The sequence below is a fragment of the Rhinatrema bivittatum genome, chromosome 19 (assembly GCF_901001135.1).
Source record: "Rhinatrema bivittatum chromosome 19, aRhiBiv1.1, whole genome shotgun sequence".
NCBI classification, from domain to species: Eukaryota; Metazoa; Chordata; class Amphibia; order Gymnophiona; family Rhinatrematidae; genus Rhinatrema; species Rhinatrema bivittatum.
In genome coordinates this window covers 15,260,636-15,281,272 of record NC_042633.1, presented here as the reverse complement: position 1 = coordinate 15,281,272, position 20,637 = coordinate 15,260,636, and the positions used below count along the sequence as shown (strand labels likewise).

General features: G+C 47.2%; 1 protein-coding gene across 1 annotated transcript in view; it reads right to left on the bottom strand.

Moving 5' to 3' along the window:
- Window positions 1-2,367: 2,367 nt before the first annotated feature.
- LOC115080963 (extracellular calcium-sensing receptor-like) overlaps window positions 2,368-20,637 on the bottom strand; it is a 40,990-nt gene continuing 22,720 nt past the window's right edge. Inside the window, exons 4-5 of the mRNA XM_029585448.1 lie at window positions 9,229-9,352; window positions 2,368-3,399 (exon numbers count right to left, since the gene is read on the bottom strand). Of these exons, the coding sequence (XP_029441308.1) occupies window positions 2,477-3,399; window positions 9,229-9,352 (1,047 nt within the window). The 3' untranslated portion in view covers window positions 2,368-2,476. The remainder of the gene's footprint in view (window positions 3,400-9,228; window positions 9,353-20,637) is intronic.

Here is a 20,637-nt window from a genome sequence, read left to right as displayed (position 1 = left end):
TTTTGTTGTTCTGATGATTGCTCCCCTGAAGTTTCATCAAAATTGATAATAAAACCCCAATTCTGCAGCCAAAAATAGGCTGCAAATACTTCCCCCATTGACTTTAATGGGAACTGGAAAACAAATGCAACGTATCAACGGATTGGGGGTGCCATTGAACAAATACAACGTATTTACCCGCTGACGAATATGAATACCGAATTGGACAAATTTGTACCCTTTGCACATCCCTACTAAAATGTTGCAAAGCAGCTCCAAATTCTCCTTAGAAATAGGAGGATCCAGAGAGGCCTTCTCATTTTAATTCAGATCTTCAACTACTTCTGTGCATAAAACGTCTATCGTAATTAGTGAAGTTGCCCGAAATTTCCTTTTGGTTATCATACTCAACCCCATTCTCATCCTTAATTTGAGTAATTATATTTTGATCTAACTTTACTGTGCCCAGGGAGGGATAATTTGTGTTGAGCTTAGCGCTCCCTTTTGTTTTGAAAAGTTGACTCCTATGTGTGTGCTTGAGTAATTTGCTTTCCTGTTTAGTTGGGAGGTGAGCGCTGTTGATTGCTCTTCTTAACCAAATATGTTTTCTTTTCCCGTCTCAGGAGGTAGAAGTTGGCAGAAAAGCTGCATATTGCACATCTGGAATACCCAGAGAAAAGGTGCCAGTACTGATATCAGCACCTGCTGGACGGTTACCTTCAGTACCTGAATGTAATCCACTTTGAAGTGCCGAAACGTGGAATAAGAAAAAACAGGAGACATTGGGGATTACTCCTTTCTGAAGAAGAAATTTTCAACAAGAGATTAAGAGGATCCAGGGGTGAGGGAGAGGAACAGGGGAGGGTATGGGAGTGTTTTGCTTTTCATTTTTGGTGGCAGACTCCAAAAGCTTTCGTTTTCTTTTGTAATGGACAAAGTTATGTTGTTGGTATTATTATTTACTTGACTTGGCTGATTGCCATAAAGTTTATAAACTAACATAACAGTTAACAAGATGTACCTGCATAGCACTTTCAGTCTTTGAAGTCAATTTCTGTATCTTATGTTTCAATGTAGAGGACCCTAGCGATGTGGAGGAGTAGCCTAGTGGTTAGAGCAGTGGGCTATAACTCTGGAAAACCAATGTTCAAATCCCACTGTTGTTCCTTGTGACTTTGGGCAAGTCACTTTACCCTCCATTGCCTCCAGTACAATGTAAGATTATAAGCCCTGTGGGGACAGAAAAATACCTATACAAATTGAATGTAATCCCATTTGAAGTGCCAAAAAACAGGATACAAAAATCTAAATAAAAATAAAATAAGTGTTTGAAAAATAAAGTTGGAAAATGTCCCCCATAATTCCCCAAGGCATGGACGCAAGCTCTAGAGGCTGATCTAGAGAGTATGCCATAGTAATTTTCCACTGCACATGGCAGTTCCATCCGTTGTTTCAGGTGCTTCGATGCAATTCTGCTGCATCCTTGGAGCAATTATGTTTGAAAGTAAGGCACTGACATCACTCACATGCATACTGGTATTGTATTTTTATTTATTTATTAAAAATATTTATATTCCGCATATTATGGGCTACATTACTAACCAGATTACAAATTTTAAAGCAATAAACATAATACACAAAATTCAAATAAAAATAAAATTAACAGTAAAACTCACAGTGCTCCTCTGACTATTCTACTTTTGCTTTAGTCATCACCTCTTCCTAGCTTCTACTACTGCCTTCTGATTAAAGGAGTTATCTGAGTTTTCAGCTCTAGAAACTTAACTACCCAAAGGAGGTTACAATTCCTTGAGTTTTTCTGCTTGCTGGGAAGTGACCCAATCATCCCTTCGCCCATGGTAGGCAGCCTGTCATCTCCCCCTAGTTATACCTGGAAGCATGCGGGTTGACCTTGTTACCATTCCCTGGGTGCTTGACGCAGCCGTAAGGCCGTTCTGTGCGCGTTGAGTTCCTTGTCTCCCCTTTTCAGCCTGCCATCGTTCCAGGATTTAGGCGCATGCATATCCATAGTGAAACAAACTCAGGCCCATTTTCCATTTATTCTGCCTCTCCCCTTCCACTCTTTGCTTGTCTCATGCATATTCATTTTGGATATCCTGGAAACCCAACAGGCTGTGGAGTCACCAGAACAGCTTTGGGAAATCCTGGCTGTGAGGATGGATGAAGTGAACATTAGGATGTAATCTAGATCTATCAGACTTTGGTCAGTAATTGATCTTTCAGTTCAGAGATGCCACCATGCTTTATAACTTTTAAGTGACGTGTTTATAATCTCTGGTCATGTGATGAGTAAGTCATGTTACTTCCAAGATCTAATGTTCACATTCTCAGGGGGTTCATTTTTTTGTTTAGCTGCCAACCAGATTCAGTTTTTTTTTTAATTTACTAGGCCTGCTGCTGAAAGAAAAGTATTTGCAGAAAACAAGATTACATCACACAAACTCAGATATTTTTTGATCAATAAGGTACAATGAATTTATCTTTCCTTTTTTAGGCTCCCTGTGGCTTTCCCCATTAGGAATTCCTTGGTGTTCATGTCTGGTCTGATTAGGATGATATAACATTTGGGGAAGAATATACAACCCAACAACCCAGCACTTGAGGACAAAATTGCAAATATTTCCACAGACACCGTGTATTTTCCTGTTGTGCTTTGATAAGCAGGAATGAAAGAGAGCCAGACAGCAATGAATATAAGCATGCTAAAGGTGATGAACTTAGCCTCATTAAAGCTGTCAGGCAACTTTCTAGCTAAAAACGCTACAATGAAGCTGATAGTAGCCAAAATCCCCATGTATCCCAGCATGCACCACAATGCAACCAATGACCCTTCATTGCATTCAAGGACTATCTTTCCCATTTTGGATTTTATGTTCATTTGGGAAAATGGGGGAGCCACAATCAGCCAAGTGATACAGATAAGGACTTGGACCAGGCTGCAGGAGAGCACCAGGGCGTTGGGAAGTCCTGGTCTCATCCATGACCTCAGGTTGCTGTTTGGATTGGTGGCCTTGAAGGCTATGACCACCATGATGGTCTTAGCCAGCAGGCAAGAAATGCAGATGGTGAATACAGTACCAAATGCCATCTGACGCACCATGCAGGTCAGTGTCATGGGGTGGCCTATGAACACTAATGAGCATCCAAAGCACAAGATAAGGGCTAATAACAGGAGGTAGCTGAGTTCACGGTTGTTTGCTTTCACAACAGGTGTGTTACGGTTCTGGATGAAGACAACAAGGATAGTGGCTGGCATCAGGGCACCAAGCACAGAGATAATTGCCAGGACTATGCCCAAGGGTTCTAGATAGGACAGAAATTCGATGGTCTTCTTCTGGCATCCATCTTGTCTCATGGTCGGCCATTGGTCATCAGGGCACATCATGCACTCAGTGGTATCTGTAGGAAGAAGTGATTTTATATGTGGCTTTAACCAGGGAAAATCATTACATTTAAGAAATTATCTAGATACTTTGTTATGTCTGTTTTTTGTTGTTGAATGAAACAATAACTTTGATGGCAAAATTAAGGAGACATGGAGTGCATATTCATATAGGGGCAGATTTTAAAATGATTACCCCTCCTGCGCGTGCCGAGCCTATTTTGCATAGGCCCGGCAACGCGCGCAAGACCCGGGATGCGCGTATATCCTGGGGCTTGAAAAAAGGGGCAGGGCATGGGCGGGACCGAGGCCTCTGGCACAGTGGCTGTGCCAGGCGATTGCGTGCCGGCACTTGGCCAGCGCACGCAACCTACGCCTGCCCAGAAGCAGGCGTAAATTACAAAATAAAGGTAGGGAGGGATTTAGGTAGGGCTGGGGGGCGGGTTAGATAGGGGAAGGGAGGGGAAAGTGGGGGGGGGGGGGGGGGGGACCAAAGGAAAGTTCCCTCCAAGGATGCTTTGATTTCAGAGTAGCCTCGGAGGGAACGGGGAAAGCCATCGGGGCTCCCCTAGGGCTCGGCGCGCACAAGTTGCACAAGCGTGCACAGCCTTGCGCGCGCCGACCACGGATTTTATAACATGCGCGAGGCTGCGTGCGCATGTTATAAAATCGGGTGTAGTTTTTAAAATCTGGCCCGTACTGTCCAAATAGCAAAATTTAGCCAGGATTCATCAAAATATCCTACCTACCAGCTAATTTTCACTCCATTCAGAGGCGTTCCACTCTGAGTTCTCGCTCCTATCTACTCTCCGGGGTAACGCTGATTCTACTAGGACGCTCTTGGTACCCGCTTCTCGGGGGCCTTGCTCGCTCCTACCTACCCTCCGGGGTTACACTGTTCCAGCAAGGATGCTCAAGGCACTAGGGGTGTTCATTCGTTTTCGCCGTATTGGCGATCCGCAACGTATATTGCACTATTCGTAGTATTCGTGGGGAAGTGAAACGTATCGCGATTTCCCACGAATACACGAATCTTCGCCGACCGTCGGTACCTGTGACATAGTGAGGGCAAAGGCGATCGGCACCATTTTGAGTACTGGCATCGGATGGCCTGCGTGCAGAAGGTCGCTCCCGGACCCCCGCTGGACTTTTGGCAAGTCTTGAGGGAGTCAGGAGGCCCCCCCAAGCTGGCCAAAAGTCCCTGGGGGTCCAACGGGGGTCCCGGAGAGACCTCCTGCACTCCAGCCATCCAATGCCAGTACTCAAAATGGCGCCGATAGCCTTTGCCCATATTATGTCACAGGGGCTACCGGTGCCATTGGTCAGCCCCTGTCACATGGTAGGAGCACAAGATGGCGCCGATGGCCATGTGACAGGGGCTGACCAATGGTACCGGTAGCCCCTGTGACAAAGGCTATCGGCGCCATGATGAAACCGGCACCGAGGGTGTGAGTGCAGGGGATGGTTCCCGGACCCCCCGCTGGACCACCAGGGAGTTTTGGTAAGTCTTGGGGGGGTCAGGAGGGTGGGGGGTTGTAGTTAATTTTAATTTTAGCTGGGACACGAATAGAAATTGCCGTATTAACGCATCGGGGCGCCATACGGCAGAATGCAACGTATCTGCTCCCCGACGAATCCGAATCACAAATGCAACGTATGGCGTCCCTCTGCACATCCCTACAAGGCACTTGCTCCTCGGGGTTCTTCTTCCGCTCCTGTCTACTTTCCAGGTTACCCTGTCTCTACAAGGACACCTAAGGTACCCACTCCCCGGGGGCCTTGCTTCGCTCCTACTTCCTGGGTTGACCTGCTCCCGTCCAGACATCTTGGCACCGGTGCTCTGGACCTTGCCTTATCTCTACCTTCTCACTGCGGAGGTCATCTCTACAACAGCTTACCAGCCTTAGTGAGTACTCATACTCTTCAGTCTCTCTCTGCCTTGTCTCACCAGAATAGATTCTCGGCATACTCCGCTCCGCGGACCACTACCTGATCTACCACCGCTGGCTACATCATTTGTGATTGGGTTCTTGGCCTTCCCCGCTCCGTGGACCACTACTGGACCCCTCACTCACCAGCATTTTGTGAGATTTCATCTGCACTTACGACATCACAGTGCCTGGACTGAATACCGCTACCTGAGACTATTCCTTTGGCTGAAGAGGGCTGCTCGCTCCTCGGGCATTGCTCTATTGCTGTATAATAGGGATGTGAATCGGGCTTCGGACGATTGAAAATATCGTCGATATTTTCAAAATCGTCAGAAATCAGGGGCTCCCCCGAAACGATAGGAAAACCCCACGATATTGATCATGGGGGTTCTCTTATTGTTTTGGGGGAGGGCGGGAAAAACGGCACAGAAAAATAACCCCTAAACCCACCCCGACCCTTTAAAACTAAACCCTGGGCTTCCTCCACCCTCCCGACCCCCCCCAAATACTTTTTACAGGTACCTGGCGATCCAGTGGGGGTCCCGGGAGAGATCTCCTGCTCCCGGGCCCGATCTCCTGCTCCCGGGCCGTTGGCTGCCACTAATCAAAATGGCACCGATGGCCCTTTGCCCTTACCATGTGACAGGGTATCCGTGCCATTGGCCGGCCCCTGTCACATGGTAGGAGCACTGAATGGCCCGCACCATTTTTAAAGATGGCGCCGGCCAGCTAGTGCTCCCTCCATGTGACAGAGGCCGGCCAATGGCACGGATACCTTGTCACATGGTAAGGGCAAAGGGCCATCAGTACCATTTTGATTAGTGGCAGCCGATGGCCCGGGAGCGGGAGATCGGGCCCGGGAGCGGGAGATCGCTCCCGGGACCCCCACTGGACCGCCAGGTACCTGTATAAAGTTTGTTGGGGGGTCGGGAGGGTGGGGGAAGCAAAGGGTTTAGTTTTAAAGGGTCGGGGTGGATTTTTTGTTTATCGGCTCAGGCGCAGCCGATAAACAAAACCGCGATCGGGCCCGATGGAAAAAACCCCACATGTGAATCGGAACCGGAATCCGAACCGATTCCGGTTCTGATTCACATCTCTACTGTATAATAAAGCTTCCTTTCTCTCTGTATTCATTACTGTTGAGCCAGCCTATTGCTGTATTTTCCCCATGGGGCTACGCCCTGTGGGAGGAGCCATCAATATAGCAACCAAGGGCTCACAACTATGTCAAAACCACAACAACATCAAGCTAGGTTGAGAGAACATTGTACAAATCTCATCTTTGTGTGAGTTTCCTCACTCCGAAGGACATAAAATCTTCACAAGAGTGCCATATTCTGTTCGTATGTCTCGCTCTGAATGTCAAAGTGGCCCCTAACCCCTACACTACTACCTAAACCTCACCTCGAGTGACTAGGTGGGCCTCATATAGAGGTATAAATACCTAACTACTATAAGAGCCTCACAGCTTATCTTTTTCTCTCTCTGATATGGCTTAGCAAATTATGAAACCAGCCCATTTGGAGAGAATTCCAGGCCCTTTTACAAATTAGCATTTGCACCATGTGTTATAGTGCTTTTTACATGCAAAAAGCCCATAAGGTGGCTTGGAAAATAACCCTCTTAGTCGGATAAACTTATCCAGCTAACTTTGGAGGTGCATTCTATAGTGCAGCCAGAATATTGAATATAGCCAGCTAACTCAACTCCTCCCAGTTCCACCCCCCCCCCCCAGAACGCCCCTAACTTAGTACCTGATTCACTAAGGGTTTTTCCCATAGACACAAAATGGGAGAAAAGCCTTAATGAACCTGGCCCTTAGCTGGCTAGCTTCTGAGTTAGCTGGTGAAATGCTTCTGAATATGAACCTCATGTCCAGCCACATGAACGTCTATCTAAATGGATATATTCCGATGTAAATGTGAGGCCATTCCCAATATTACCTCACTTAAATATGGATTACGATATTTGTTCTATCACTGGAAATACAGATATACTTCTACTGGAGCATTAAAAGAAAATCAGACCTAATGTTCAATACCGAAGATGTTTCACTAAAAGCACCATTGGGGAATGCATTTGCCAATGTCATTCTCCCTCTGAGGTTTGCATTTTCCCCTAGTCCAGGGGAAGGGGACTATCACCCTACAAGAAACAGACAGATATGCCTTCAGGTTCACAGAGTGGGGGGTCAAGCCAGTGTCCCCAAACCCTGATACCATACCCAGAGGCATTTTCAGGTCACTCCTTATTGGTTGCATCATTTACCAGAGGCAATTAACTCACCAAGGAAAACCAGTTGATAATTTGCCTAGCAAACTGTAAGGAAACCCATGCATATTTGGCAAAGAAAATGCAATTGCATTAACAGCTACAAGACAACAGTTAGACGCTGCTATTAGAAGGCAAAGTCTGGCAGTTTGTAATTAACACAAGTAGAGTTGGAACAACACAGAATTACTGATGGTTAAAGCTGCTGCTAAGGTCCCTCCCTATATAGGCTGAAGATTTAATGTAAATATTAAGTATGCAAGCAACCTCCCCCCCCCAAATACCCCAGAATGGTTTACCCCCGGGCACCCAGGAATCTTCTTCCCCCCTTCTTATTGTCTGCCCCGAGTCACTATATATATATATATATATATATATCTATATATCTATCTATCTATCTATCTATATATATCTATCTATATATATATATATATATAGATAGATATATCTATCTATATATATATATAGATATATCTATCTATCTATCTATATATATATATCTATATATAGATATAGATATATATATATATATATATATATATATATATAGCAACCCAATTTTTAGGCAATATTGCAATTCCCTTTGTGCTTATTTAATGCCAACACAGACAAAAAACACTCCCTGCGGAGTGGAGTACAAGCACAATTATTGTGTTCAAAGTTATTTTTTTTATTAAGTTCATAGAAAAATATCAAAAGATAAACAGTTCTCTATATATTAGACTTTCATAAAATCTACAATAGACGTTCATGTCTATATCTCACCAAAACACATTACTGGCTTTCTTATAATGCAAAATCAACACCTATTCATACCGATCCATACTCAAACATACCCATTCATATTCAAACTCTCTTTTTTACCAATCGTAAAGAATTATTTGTACAAAGCAATATATACACATATTTTTTAAAACAACCACTGCAGAACATGTTTCAAATGCTTACATATTTACATTACTGGCTCCAAAACAAACATCAGACCTGAGGCTACGGATACAGCGGAAGTCAGAAGCAAACCTTTTCATAAACGACAAAATAGAAGATTAATGAGAGTGGATACAGAAATTGACTGTGCACTACAAGCAATTGGAACTTTAAAGAAGATCATTGGTGTTTCTTTCACAGTGGCAAGGATTCGTGTAGTTGATGTGACTAAGAGAAAATCTATGGTCTAACCATTTCATATTACCCTGATGAAGCCGCTAGGCGAAACAAGGGCCCGGTTGGGATCAACAAAACTATAAGTTCTAATGAGTAAGACTACATGAAGGCTTTGGTGTGGTAAAATAACAGCACTTGAATGATTTAAAATGGACATTATGTGATGTTTGTTTTGGAGCCAGTAATGTAAAAATAAGTTGCTACCAGTCCAGAACTTATCCAATGTCCCTGATTCCATTGCTTAGCTTAGAACCAGGTAAGCTCATGGAGATGGGGACACCCATTTTTAGGGGATCCTGCCACACTAAGATGGTAATACGTTCATTGGAAGAAGTCACTTTATACACATCGGCTCCGATTTAAACAGCAGTGCCTGTAATGTTCTTGCCAGGTGAACTAATTTAGACAGAACCCGTTAGACCTTGCCTTTTAACATAAATATACCCCCATGCCCATTACAGTGAAATTCATGGCACTCACCTGTTTGGTTGCTAAACTCTTCTTCAGAGCATGGGATGCAGTCAAAGCAGCAGGCAGGTTGCCCTTCCAGAATGGCCTTCCGGAACCCAGGACCACAGCTCTCGCTGCAGACAGAGACGGGAGCCTTCATGGAGAGAAGTGTGAAGGGAGACTCAGTACATTTATCTGTGAATAATTAACTATGGTTTAGACAAATGGTATTGCTTGAACTCTTTGAGCATAGACTTGTGACCCTGAGCTGAGACTCACATTCAGGTGAGGGGCGAAGTTCGTGATTAATACTCTGGATGTAGAGGACTTCCCTTGGGAAAACACAATTATTTTAAATAAGACAAAGCCACTAACTGTTATTGCAAACATTTTAAAAAGATTTCCGAGGGATCTGCTTGATTGAAATCCCCAGGGCTGGATTTCCAATGAGGTAGAGTAGACGTGTGTCTAGGGATGGAGTACCAGGATCAAGCTGCTTTCCATTTCTGAACGGACATTGATCCCTGCCAACCCGTGCCTTTTCTCAGTGACATCTCCTTTTCCAGCCCCAGCGTTCCACCTTTCTGCAGCTTGTCCAGCCAAATTCACCTGGTGATGACAGCCAGACCCAATGCAGCAATGGGTACGATTGGCTGCTGCCTTCCCAGATCCCAGGCCCTGATCATAGTTATGTAGTTGACGTGTGCTGAGAACAGTTTGTGAGCAGTTTTGGTGGGTGATGGGCAGTAGGCAGAACCCTGGAAAGAAAATGTCCTTTTGGTTTGATGGATAGGACAAGGTGTGAGTGCAGTTGAGCTCAGGGTGGGAACAGACCTCCTCTTCTTCCTTCTCTGATTCACTTATTTCAAAGGGGCCCCATCTTCCTGCATCTGATTTCTTTTTTATATTTCACTTATCAGCACTTCAAAGTAGATTACATTCAGATACTAGAGGAATTTTCCTATCCTCACAGGTCTTATAATCTAATTTTGCACTTGAGGAAAGGAAGGTAAAGTGACTTGCACAAGGTCACAAGAAGCAACAGGGGGATTTAAACCCTGGTTTCCCTGGGTCATAGCCCCAATGCTCTAACCACTAGAGATGTGAATTGGAACCGGAATCGGTTCGGATTCCGGTTCTGATTCACATCCTGTTTTTTTTCGTCTGCCCCGATCGCGGTTTTGTTTATCGGCTGCGCCCGAGCCGATAAACAAAAAACCCACCCCGACCCTTTAAAACTAATCCCTTAGCTTCTCCCACCCTCCCGACCCCCCAAAAAACATTTTACAGGTACCTGGTGGTCCAGTGGGGGTCCCTGGAGCGATCTCCTGCTCTCGGGCCGTCGGCTGCCACTAATCAAAATGGCGCCGATGGCCTTTCCCCTTACCATGTGACAGGGTATCTGTGCCATTGGCTGGCCCCTGTCACATGGAGGGAGAACCGGATGGCTGGCGCCATCTTTAAAAATGGCACAGGCCATCCAGTGCTCCTACCATGTGACAGGGTCTGGCCAATGGCAAGGATACCCTGTCACATGGTAAGGGCAAAGGGCCATTGGCGCCATTTTGATTAGTGGCAGCCGACGGCCCGGGAGCGGGAGATCACTCCAGGGACCCCCACTGACCACCAGGTACCTGTAAAAGGTTTTTGAGGGGGTCGGGAGTGTGGGGGAAGCTAAGGGATTAGTTTTAAAGGGTCGGGTGGGTTTAGGGGTTATTTTTGTGTGCTGTTTTTCCCGCCCTTCCCCAAAACGATAAGAGAACCCCCACAATCAATATCGTGGAGTTTTCCTATCGTTTTGGGGGAGCCCCCGATTTCTGACGATTTTGAAAATATCGTCCGATATTTTCAATCGTCCGAAGCCCGATTCACATCCCTACTAACCACTAGGCTACTCCTCCACTCCATAATGTAGAGGGGACTGCCTCCTCTTGGCCCTGCAAATCACCATCATTCCCTGGTTTGGATGTGACTAGTCACAGATCTGTGCTTGTTTTGAAAAATTTCAAGATTGTCGCATTCAGGATAAAAAATCAGACTCGGGTTCAAAGTCAAGTGAAGCTGGCTCAACCAAATTCATTACAGTCACATATTCATATATCAGGAGCTGGATTTCAGCTAGGTGAGAGAAGGCTCCTTCCATAATATTTCTAGAAGGATGTAGCCGGGCTGGAATTATCCAGAGAAAGCCTTCCAAAATGATGAATGGTTTGCAACAAAAGCTTTATGACATAGACTTAGGAACCTAAATATATACACCTGGAAGTGAAGGAAAGATGGCGGGTGGGATTTTGAAGAGACATTTAAATACTTAAAAGGTATGAGGCACAAGAAGCAAATCTTTTCCAGGGGAAAGAATGTGCTAAAAAAGTAGGTCACTGTGAGTCTCAAGAGGGTAGATTCAGGAGCAACATCTGAAAATATTTAATCATAGCAAAGGTGATGGATGCTTGGAATGGACTCAGAGAGATGGTGGAGATAAAAATAGTAATGGAATTAAAAAAAAACATGCGATAAGCACAAAGGATCCCCAATGGCAATGAAGATATTAATTCATTGGGGTAACCTGCATGGAGTTGTAGTTCATCCAAAATAGCAGCAGTATGACTGTTGTGGGGTAACCTGGACAAAGTAACTGGGAATTATTATGTAAGGAACGTATGGTTCCCTTACCAAAAGGAATGTACTATCTACCTGGGCAAGTTCAGAGAGATTTAGTGGTTTGGGTTTTGACTCCCCCAGTTGGTGTTTTGTTGTGTTCTCCTGAATTACCCTCTTTGGGGTCAACCATCTGACTCATTTTTGATGTGTTGTGTTTTTTTTAATCTATTTTGGGAAACCTTCCCTGTGAAAGCCTTGATCCCCCTTCACAGAGGATTTGTGTAAGATTAGACTAAGGGGTAGGAGAGATTCTGCTGCTCTCTATCTCATGTCAAGTGGACAGATCAATCAGTGACCCCCTTGCAGAAAAGATTCAATTTTGAGTTGTTTTCCTCAGCGACTATCTTCTCATTTGGAGACAGGAAAGTGTTCTCACTCTTCCTGACTCTTGTTTGTTTTTCCCCTTTTTGATCAAAGTCCACTTTTGTTCTTTTGGGACCAAGTGCCTTTGGTACCAGGGACCACATTTCTAATCATTATGAAGAAGATGTGTCTTTCAACTAGGAAGAGCCTGAAGAGTGGAGGGTCCCCCGGCAGGGGAGAAGAAAAACTGATACTTCACGCATATCCAGCATGGCTCTCTGCTTCAACGGCAGGGGAGAAGAAAAACAACCAATTAGGGCTGAATAACATAGTCTGGGTAAAACAAATAAGCATGGGTGTAGCTTGCTTATCGCGGCGGTTACTGCCCCTACAACCCCTAACTAATCAAGCTTGATATTTCACTTGGATGCAGCTCCATCACTGCTCTCTACATTAATGGTGGGGGTGGAAGGGAAATAGAACCAAAGAGCTAAGAGAAACAGATAAGTATGAGAGAAAAAATGTGTGGGGCTTGCTGGGCAGAGTGGATGGGCCGTTTGGTCTTCTTCTGCCGTCATTTCTATGTTTCAATGTTTCTATGAATGGATTCCTGTCTATTGCCAGAGGGAAGGAGTTGAAGGTATTTTTCAAAAGTTTTTTTATTGATCCAAGTGTTCTACATTTTAGAGGAGAATGCCACTCTGGTGCTTCCAGAAGAAGATCTAAGATATTCAAGAAAGACTGCAAGAAAATATTGGGACTTGTGTTCTGACCATTCTAGACTGAGATATTTGGCAGTTGGAAGAAGGATTTCACTTTCTTCAATCTGAGTAACTGAAAGGAGGAGGAGATAAATTGTTCAGGAATTGGCTTCCATAAATTTACTTTATTAGAAGCGTGAGGTCACAAATTTATTAATCTTTATTCATTATTGTTCATCATCTTTATTTAAAACCTAAGGGGCGGATTTTAAAAGCGAGCAGGGCCTTGCGTGCCGGTGTGCCTATGTTCCATAGGCCTACCGGCGCGTGCAGAGCCCCGGGACTCGCGTAAGTCCCGGGATTTTTCGAGGGGGGCGTGTCGGGGGCGTGGCCGATCGGCGCGGCGTTTTGGGGGCGGGACATGGCGTTTCGGGGGCGGGCCCGGGGGCTTGGTTTTGGCCCGGGGCGGTCCGGGGGCGTGGCCGCGCCCTCCGGAACCGCCCCCAGGTCGCGTCTCGGCGCGCTAGCGGCCTGCTGGCGCGCGGGGATTTACTTCTCCCTCCGGGAGGCGTAAATCCCCCGACAAAGGTAGGGGGGGGGTTTAGACAGGGCCGGGGGGGTGGGTTAGGTAGAGGAAGGGAGGGGAAGGTGAGGGGAGGGCAAAAGAGAATTCCCTTCAAGGCTGCTCCGATTTCGGAGCAGCCTCGGAGGGAACGGAGGTAGGCTGCGCGGCTCAGCGCGCGCCGGCTACACGAAATCGGCAGCCTTGCGCGCGCCGATCCAGGATTTTAGCGGATACGCGCGGCTACGCGCGTATCTACTAAAATCCAGCGTACTTTTGTTTGCGCCTGATGCGCCAACAAAAGTATGCAAAGGCGCACTTTTTAAAAATCTACCCCTAAGTGTTGCAGTTGTACACTGCTGGAGAGATAGTGGACCCTTGGGCCAACCTACCTAGGGAGGCAGGGTAGGTCGGGAGGCGGAGCCACAAGCTGGAGGAGTTCACCCAGGAGCCAGGGACCCCCCGGGAGGAGCCCGTAGGGTCCCGGGTCCTCGGGACTTGGAACTGAGACAGAAAGTCCAGAGGCTGAGATAGGCGTAGACCGGGACCAGATTAAGGAGGAAGGAAAGGAAGTCCAAGGTACCCGGAAGGCAGGGAAACGGCTGCACAGGGCCGAGGGCCGGCTGAAGGCTGGGCAGCGGGCGGCTGCAGAGTCTGTAGCAAACCGGAGTCTGAAGCAGGCTGTAGGCTGAAGCGGAGTCTGTAGCAAACCGGAGTCTGAAGCAGGCTGTAGGCTGAAGCGGAGTCTGTAGCAAACCGGAGTCTGAAGCAGGCTGTAGGCTGAAGCGGAGTCGGAAGCAGGCCGGAGTCAGAGGCTGGCTGCAGGCTGAAGCGGAGTCAGAAGCAAACCGGAGTCGGAGGCTGGCTGTGGGCTGAAGTGGAGTCAGGAGCAAACCGGAGTCGGAGGCAGGCAGCAGGCTGAAGCGGAGTCAGAGGCAAACCGGAGTCGGAGGCAGGCAGCAGGCTGAAGCGGAGTCAGAGGCAAACCGGAGTCAGAAGCAGGCAACGTGAAGATCACCAGGAACGCAACTAAGAACAACTACGGAGTTGTGAACCTCGTTGCAAGGCGATGAGAGAGAGTTTGAGCGCCGGTTATATCGGGACTTGGGCGTGACATCAGCAGCGCGGGCGGGGCCAGGCTTCCGGGAGCTGGGCGCTCAAGACGGACGTCCTCGCGCGCGCACGAGACTGACGGGAAACAGGCACGTAATGGCGGCCGCCACGTGGAGTGAGAGAAGCCCCCGGGGTCCGGAGCGGGCGGAATGCGGTGATCCCTGAAGGGGAGGTAGGCGGGCTTGGACCGTAACAGAAGGGAAGCGGTCGGGACCGCAACAGTACCCCCCCTTTACGGCCCCTCTTGAGAGGACCGGGTTTCTCTGGGTGGTCACGGTGGAACTGTTGCAACAAGGATTTGTCCAGGATGTTGCGGCTGGGCTCCCAGGTGTTGTCCTCATCGCAGCAATCCTCCCATGCGAGCAGGTACTCCCACCTCCGGTTGTAGAAGCGAACATCCAGGATCTCGCGTACCTGGTAAGTGGGATCATCGTCGATGGAAGTAGGTGCAGGATCCGGAGGTCTTCGGTGATAGCGAGAGAGGACTACGGGCTTTAGCAGGGATAAGTGGAAAACATTGTGGACTCGAAGAGAGGACGGCAACCTCAGTCGATATGAAACTGAGCCCACTCTCTTGGCGATCCGGAATGGCCCACAGAACCTGGGCGCAAATCTTCGTGAGGGGTGGCGGAGACGAATGTTTTTGGTGCTAAGCCAAACTCGGTCTCCTGGCTGATAAGTAGGGTCATCGGTGGCGATCAGCCGCCTGTTTGGCGGAAGAGGCTGAGTGGATCCGTTTGTTCTGGGTTTTTCGCCACAAGATCTGTAGCTGACGAGCCGTTAACTGGGCGGCTGGAGAGGCACTGGGAGTGGCGATGGGAAGCGGAGGTCTCAGCTGTTTCCCGTAGACTAGCTGGAACGGTGAGAGTCCGGTGGCAGCATGAGCTTGATTGTTATAGGCAAACTCGGCCCAGGGCAGTAGTTCTGACCAGTTGTCCTGCTTTTCATTGGTGAAGGCTCGAAGGTAGGTTTTCAGAGACCGTTCATCCTTTCGGACTGTCCATTACTCTGCGGGTGGAAAGCCGTAGAAAAGCTGAGCTTCATCTTGAAGCATTTACAAAGGGCCCTCCAGTAACGTGCGACAAACTGGGGCCCTCGGTCGGAAACTATGTCTTGCGGGAGGCCGTGTAACCTGAAAATATGCTGGGCAAAGAGGAGAGCTAGTTCGGGTGCAGAGGGTAACTTAGTCAATGGAACAAGGTGCACCATCTTCGAGAAGCGGTCGACGGTAACCAGATAACCGTTTGACCGCGAGATGGAGGCAAGTGCACCATAAAGTCTGTAGCGAGATGGGTCCAGGGCTCTGTGGGAACTGGCAGAGGCTGTAGGAGACCGCACGGGGGTCCAGGACTGGGCTTTTGACGAGCGCAGGTGGAGCAGGAACTAACATAGATGCGAACATCCTGTCGCATGTTGGGCCACCAGTAAAAGCGGTTAAGGAATTCCAAGGTTCTCTCGCGTCCTGCGTGCCCTCCAGTGAGGGAGTCATGAGCCCAGCGTAGTGTCTTTAAACGGTCTCGTCGGGGAACCACGGACCTATCTTGGGAGAGGACCGTCAGGGCGGACAGGCGAACTTTACTAGGATCCAGAATGTACTGTGGAGGTTCTTGGTCTTCTTCGGATAAGGAATGAGATGAGAGATGGAGATGAGAGAGCATCAGCTCGGAGATTCTTAGCCGCCGGCCGGTACTGTAAGACAAAATCAAAGCGGCTAAAGAACAGGGCCCAGCGGGCTTGGAGAGGGTTTAATCATTGAGCCTGGGACAAAATCTCTAAGTTCTTGTGATCCGTATATACGGTGGTCGTGTGTCTGGCCCCTTCGAGCCACTGTCTCCATTCTTCAAACGCGAGTTTGATTGCCAACAGCTCTTTGTCGCCGATGGCATAATTTGTCACGGCGGGGGAGAACTTCCTGGAGAAGTAAGAGCATGGCAAGAGTTGTCCGGACTCAGAGTGTTGACTGAGGACTGCCCCGACGGCTATGCTGGAGGCGTCGACCTCGACGATGAAAGGTCTGGCTGATCGGGATGACGGAGACAGGTGTCCGTGAGAAACGCCTCTTTCAAGTCAGTGAAAGCTGCGACCTCAGCGTCAGGCCAGTTCTTGGCGTTGGCTCCCTTGCGGGTCAGGGCAGTGAGGGGAGCGACCCGATGCGAGTACTGTGGAATAAAATGTCTATAAAAGTTAGCGAAGCCCAAGAATCTCTGAAGGGCCTTGAGACCCTTGGGTTGAGGCCATCTAGTTATGGCAGATACTTTTTCGGGGTCCATCCGGAAGCCTGTGGAGGAGATGATGTACCCCAGGAAGGGCAGCGCCTCAGCTTCGAAAACACACGTCATCAAGATAGACAATCACATGAGAGTGAAGCATGTCGCGTAGGACCTCGTTCATGAGATTCTGGAAGACGGTGGGGGCGTTGCAGAGTACAAAGGGCATTACTAGGTACTCGTAATGCCCATCCCTGGTATTAAAGGCCGTCTTCCACTCATCCCCAGGGTGAATACGGATGAGGTTATAGGCCCCTCGGAGGTCGAGCTTGGTGAAGATGCGTGCTCCCTGAAGGCGATCCAAAAGCTCAGGAATCAGGGGAAGCGGATAGCGGTCTCGCTTGGTGATGGCATTCAAGCCACGATAGTCTATACATGGACAGAGGGAGCCGTCCTTCTTGGCCACAAAGAAGAAGCCGGCTCCGGCAGGTGAACGAGAGGGACGCATGAAGCCTTTGGCAAGGTTCTCAGTCACATACTGGGACATGGCAGCAGTCTCTGGCAAGGACAAAGGATACACCCGACCACGGGGAGGCGTGGTGCCCGGTAGCAAGTCAATCGGGCAATCAAAAGGCCGGTGTTGAGGAAGTATTTCAGCCATTTCTTTGGAGAAGACGTCGGCGAAGTCTCGATATGGCTCGGGCAGCAGGAGAGAGGAGCAGAGGTGCAAGGTTTTCAGTGGACGTGGGAGGCGTAAACAATGTTCAAAACAAAAGGGACTCCATTGGGTTAGCTAAAAGTTATCCCATTGAATAACGGGTGAATGCTGTCGCAACCACGGTAGTCCAAGAACCAGGGGGTGCACAGCTCGCTCCAAGACTAGCAGGGAGAATTCTTCCGAATGGAACAAGCCTGTCTGGAGAGTCAAAGGGGCTGTGGAGCAGGTGATGATACCCGGGAGCAGCGTGCTCCGGATAGAGGAAATCCGTAGCGGAGGAACCTTCCGTTGCGTGGGGAGAGACAGCTGATTCACCAGATCGACCACAATGAAATTCCCCTCAGCACCAGAGTCGATGAAAGCCCGGATCTGGAGTTCCCCACCCGGGTATCTAAGAGTCACTGGCAAGGTACATAGAGGAGCTGATCCTGTAGAGCCTAGGTGTAGCTCCTCGGTATAACCTAGGCACGGTCGTTTCCCGGACGTTCTGGGCAATTGGCGAGGAAATGCCCCTTGCCTCCGCAGTAGAGACAGAGGCCCTGCGAGCGGCGCCTCCTCCTTTCTTCGGGAGTTAGTGGAGATCTACCCAATTGCATGGGTTCTCCACTGTTGGCAGAGGCTGGAAGAGCCTTAGGAGCCGGGGTTCTGGTGGCAGTGGACGATTGCGGTGATGTCTTACGATAGGAGCGGGTCTCCTTATCCCGCTGCTGAAGACGGCGATCTACCCTGCCGGCGATGTCAATTAAGTCATTTAAGTCCTCCGGGAGGTCCCGGCCTGCTAACTCATCTTTGATGCAGCTGGCAAGCCCCTCCAGGAAGATTCCCCTAAGGCAATCATCCCGCCAGCCAACTTCCATGGCCAGCGTGCAAAAGTCTATGGTGTAATATTTATTTATTTTATTTATTTGTATTTTTCTATACCGGCATTCACGGAGTTCGTATCATGTCGGTTTACATAAAACAAGGGGTGAGAAATACATTATAACGTAAATAACTAATAACATAAGAGTATACATTAAAAGGTAAAACAAGTGCATGGAAGAAAAAAAGTTACAATAAAACGGGGTCATTCTAACTGGGATTAGAGTTAGAGGAAAGATAAACAGTTTAACGAGAAGTAAAACATTGTAATGATTGGTAGATAGAGACTGTTTCAGTTTAATAGGAAATGATCAGTAATGCTGCATTTGATGGTAGAGAATCTTTAAGGGTCCGGAAATGCTTTCAAGAACAGCCATGTTTTCAGTCTTTTCCTGAAGGTTTGAAGACATGGTTCCTGTCTTAGTTCTAGGGGGATGGAGTTCCACAGTGGGGGACCTGCTGTGGAGAAGGCCCGATCTCTCAATGTTATATGTTGGGTGGTATTGTTGTGTGGTACCTGTAGATATTCTCTATATGCTTCCCTGATGGGTCTGTTGGAGGAGTGTTTTTTAAGAGCTATTTGTAAATGGAGTGGAGCCAGTCCATGAATATTCTTGTAGATTGTGGTGAGGGATTTATGAATTATTCTGTAGTGGATTGGTAACCAGTGTAGGTCTTTAAGGACTGGTGTAATGTGATCTCTTCTTCTTTTGTTTGTTAGAATTCTTGCTGCGGTGTTCTGTATCATTTGGAGCGGTTTAGTATGAGATGATGGGATGCCTAGTAGGATGGAGTTGCAGTAATCAATTTTCGCAAATATTATTGCTTGGAGCACTGTTCTATAATCATGGAAGTGAAATAGGGGTTTTATTCTTTTTAATACGTGCAGTTTGTGGAAGCAGTCTTTGGTTGTTTGGTTGATAAACGATTTCAAATTTAGTCTGTTGTCTATGGAGACTCCTAAATCTCTTACTTTTGAGGTTTGCAAGTTGGGTGGCGGATTTGTAGTGATTTTGCAGTTATCTGGAGAGATTAGAATGAATTCACTTTTTGATTGGTTTAGGATTAGATTTAAGCTGGATAAGAGCTCGTTAATTTCTTGAAAGCAATTTTCCCAAAGTTCTAGCGCTTTAGTGATGGATTCTTTGATAGGGATCACAACCTGGACGTCGTCGGCAAATATGAAGTGTTTTAGGTTCAATTTGTTTAGCAGTTGGCAAAGCGGGAGAAGGTATAAGTTGAAAAGTGTTGGTGAGAGAGAGGAACCCTGAGGAACTCCTTGTGATGATGGGTATCTGGGGGATTCTTTGTTGTGAATTTTAACTTTGAAACCTCTGTTTTCTAGGAATGTTTTGAACCATGTTAGTGCTGATCCTGCAATACCGATGTTCGCTAGTTGATTTAGTAATATGGCATGGTTCACAGTATCGAACGCTGCCGATAGATCCAATAAGATCAGTAGGAAGGCCTGTCCTTTATCGAGGCCCAAAATAATGTAGTCAGTCAGTGAGATGAGAAGGGATTCGGTGCTTGAGGCTTTTCTAAAACCGAATTGAGTGGGGAAGAGAATTTTGTGTTCTTCTATGTAATCTGCTAGTTGTGTGTTAACTAGTTTCTCCATCACCTTGGCAATGAAAGGCAGATTTGAGATTGGACGGAAGTTGTTAGGATCTTTGGGGTCCAAGTTAGGCTTCTTAAGTAGCGGTTTGATGGATGCTATTTTGAGGTCGTCTGGGTAGAAACCCTGGATGAATGAGCAGTTTATAATGTCTGCTAGGGTTTTGGTTATGGTGTCCGGGATTAGCAGTAGTAATTTAGACGGAATCTGGTCTAGTGGATGCGATGAGGGTTTCATTTTCTTAAGAAGTGTTTGGATCTCTGAGGAGGAGGTGAGTTCAAGAGATTGGAGGGAGATGTCTTTATTATGCAGAATGTAATTGCTGGTTGGTGTGCCGGTATTATGCTTTATTTGTGTTAGTAGGTTGGTGATTTTATTACTGAAGAAGAGTGCCAGCTCATCAGCTTTTGTTTGAGCTTGGTTAGGTGGTATGTCAGGAGGGTTTGCCTGAGTTAGATTGGAGACAAATGTGAATAGCGCTTTGGAATCGAATATAATGTTATGAATCTTGTGTGCATAGAAGTCCCTTTTTGTTTTTAAACTCCTGGATGGGATAAGACCCAAATGAACATAGAAATAAAATAGACCCTATTTTCATTTGTTTTCACAGATAGCTTTTTATTTCTGATGTGCAGGGCTCCCTGTGGGGGAAAGCACAGCTTCAAGTTCCTTTAGCATTAATAAGCATTAATAAG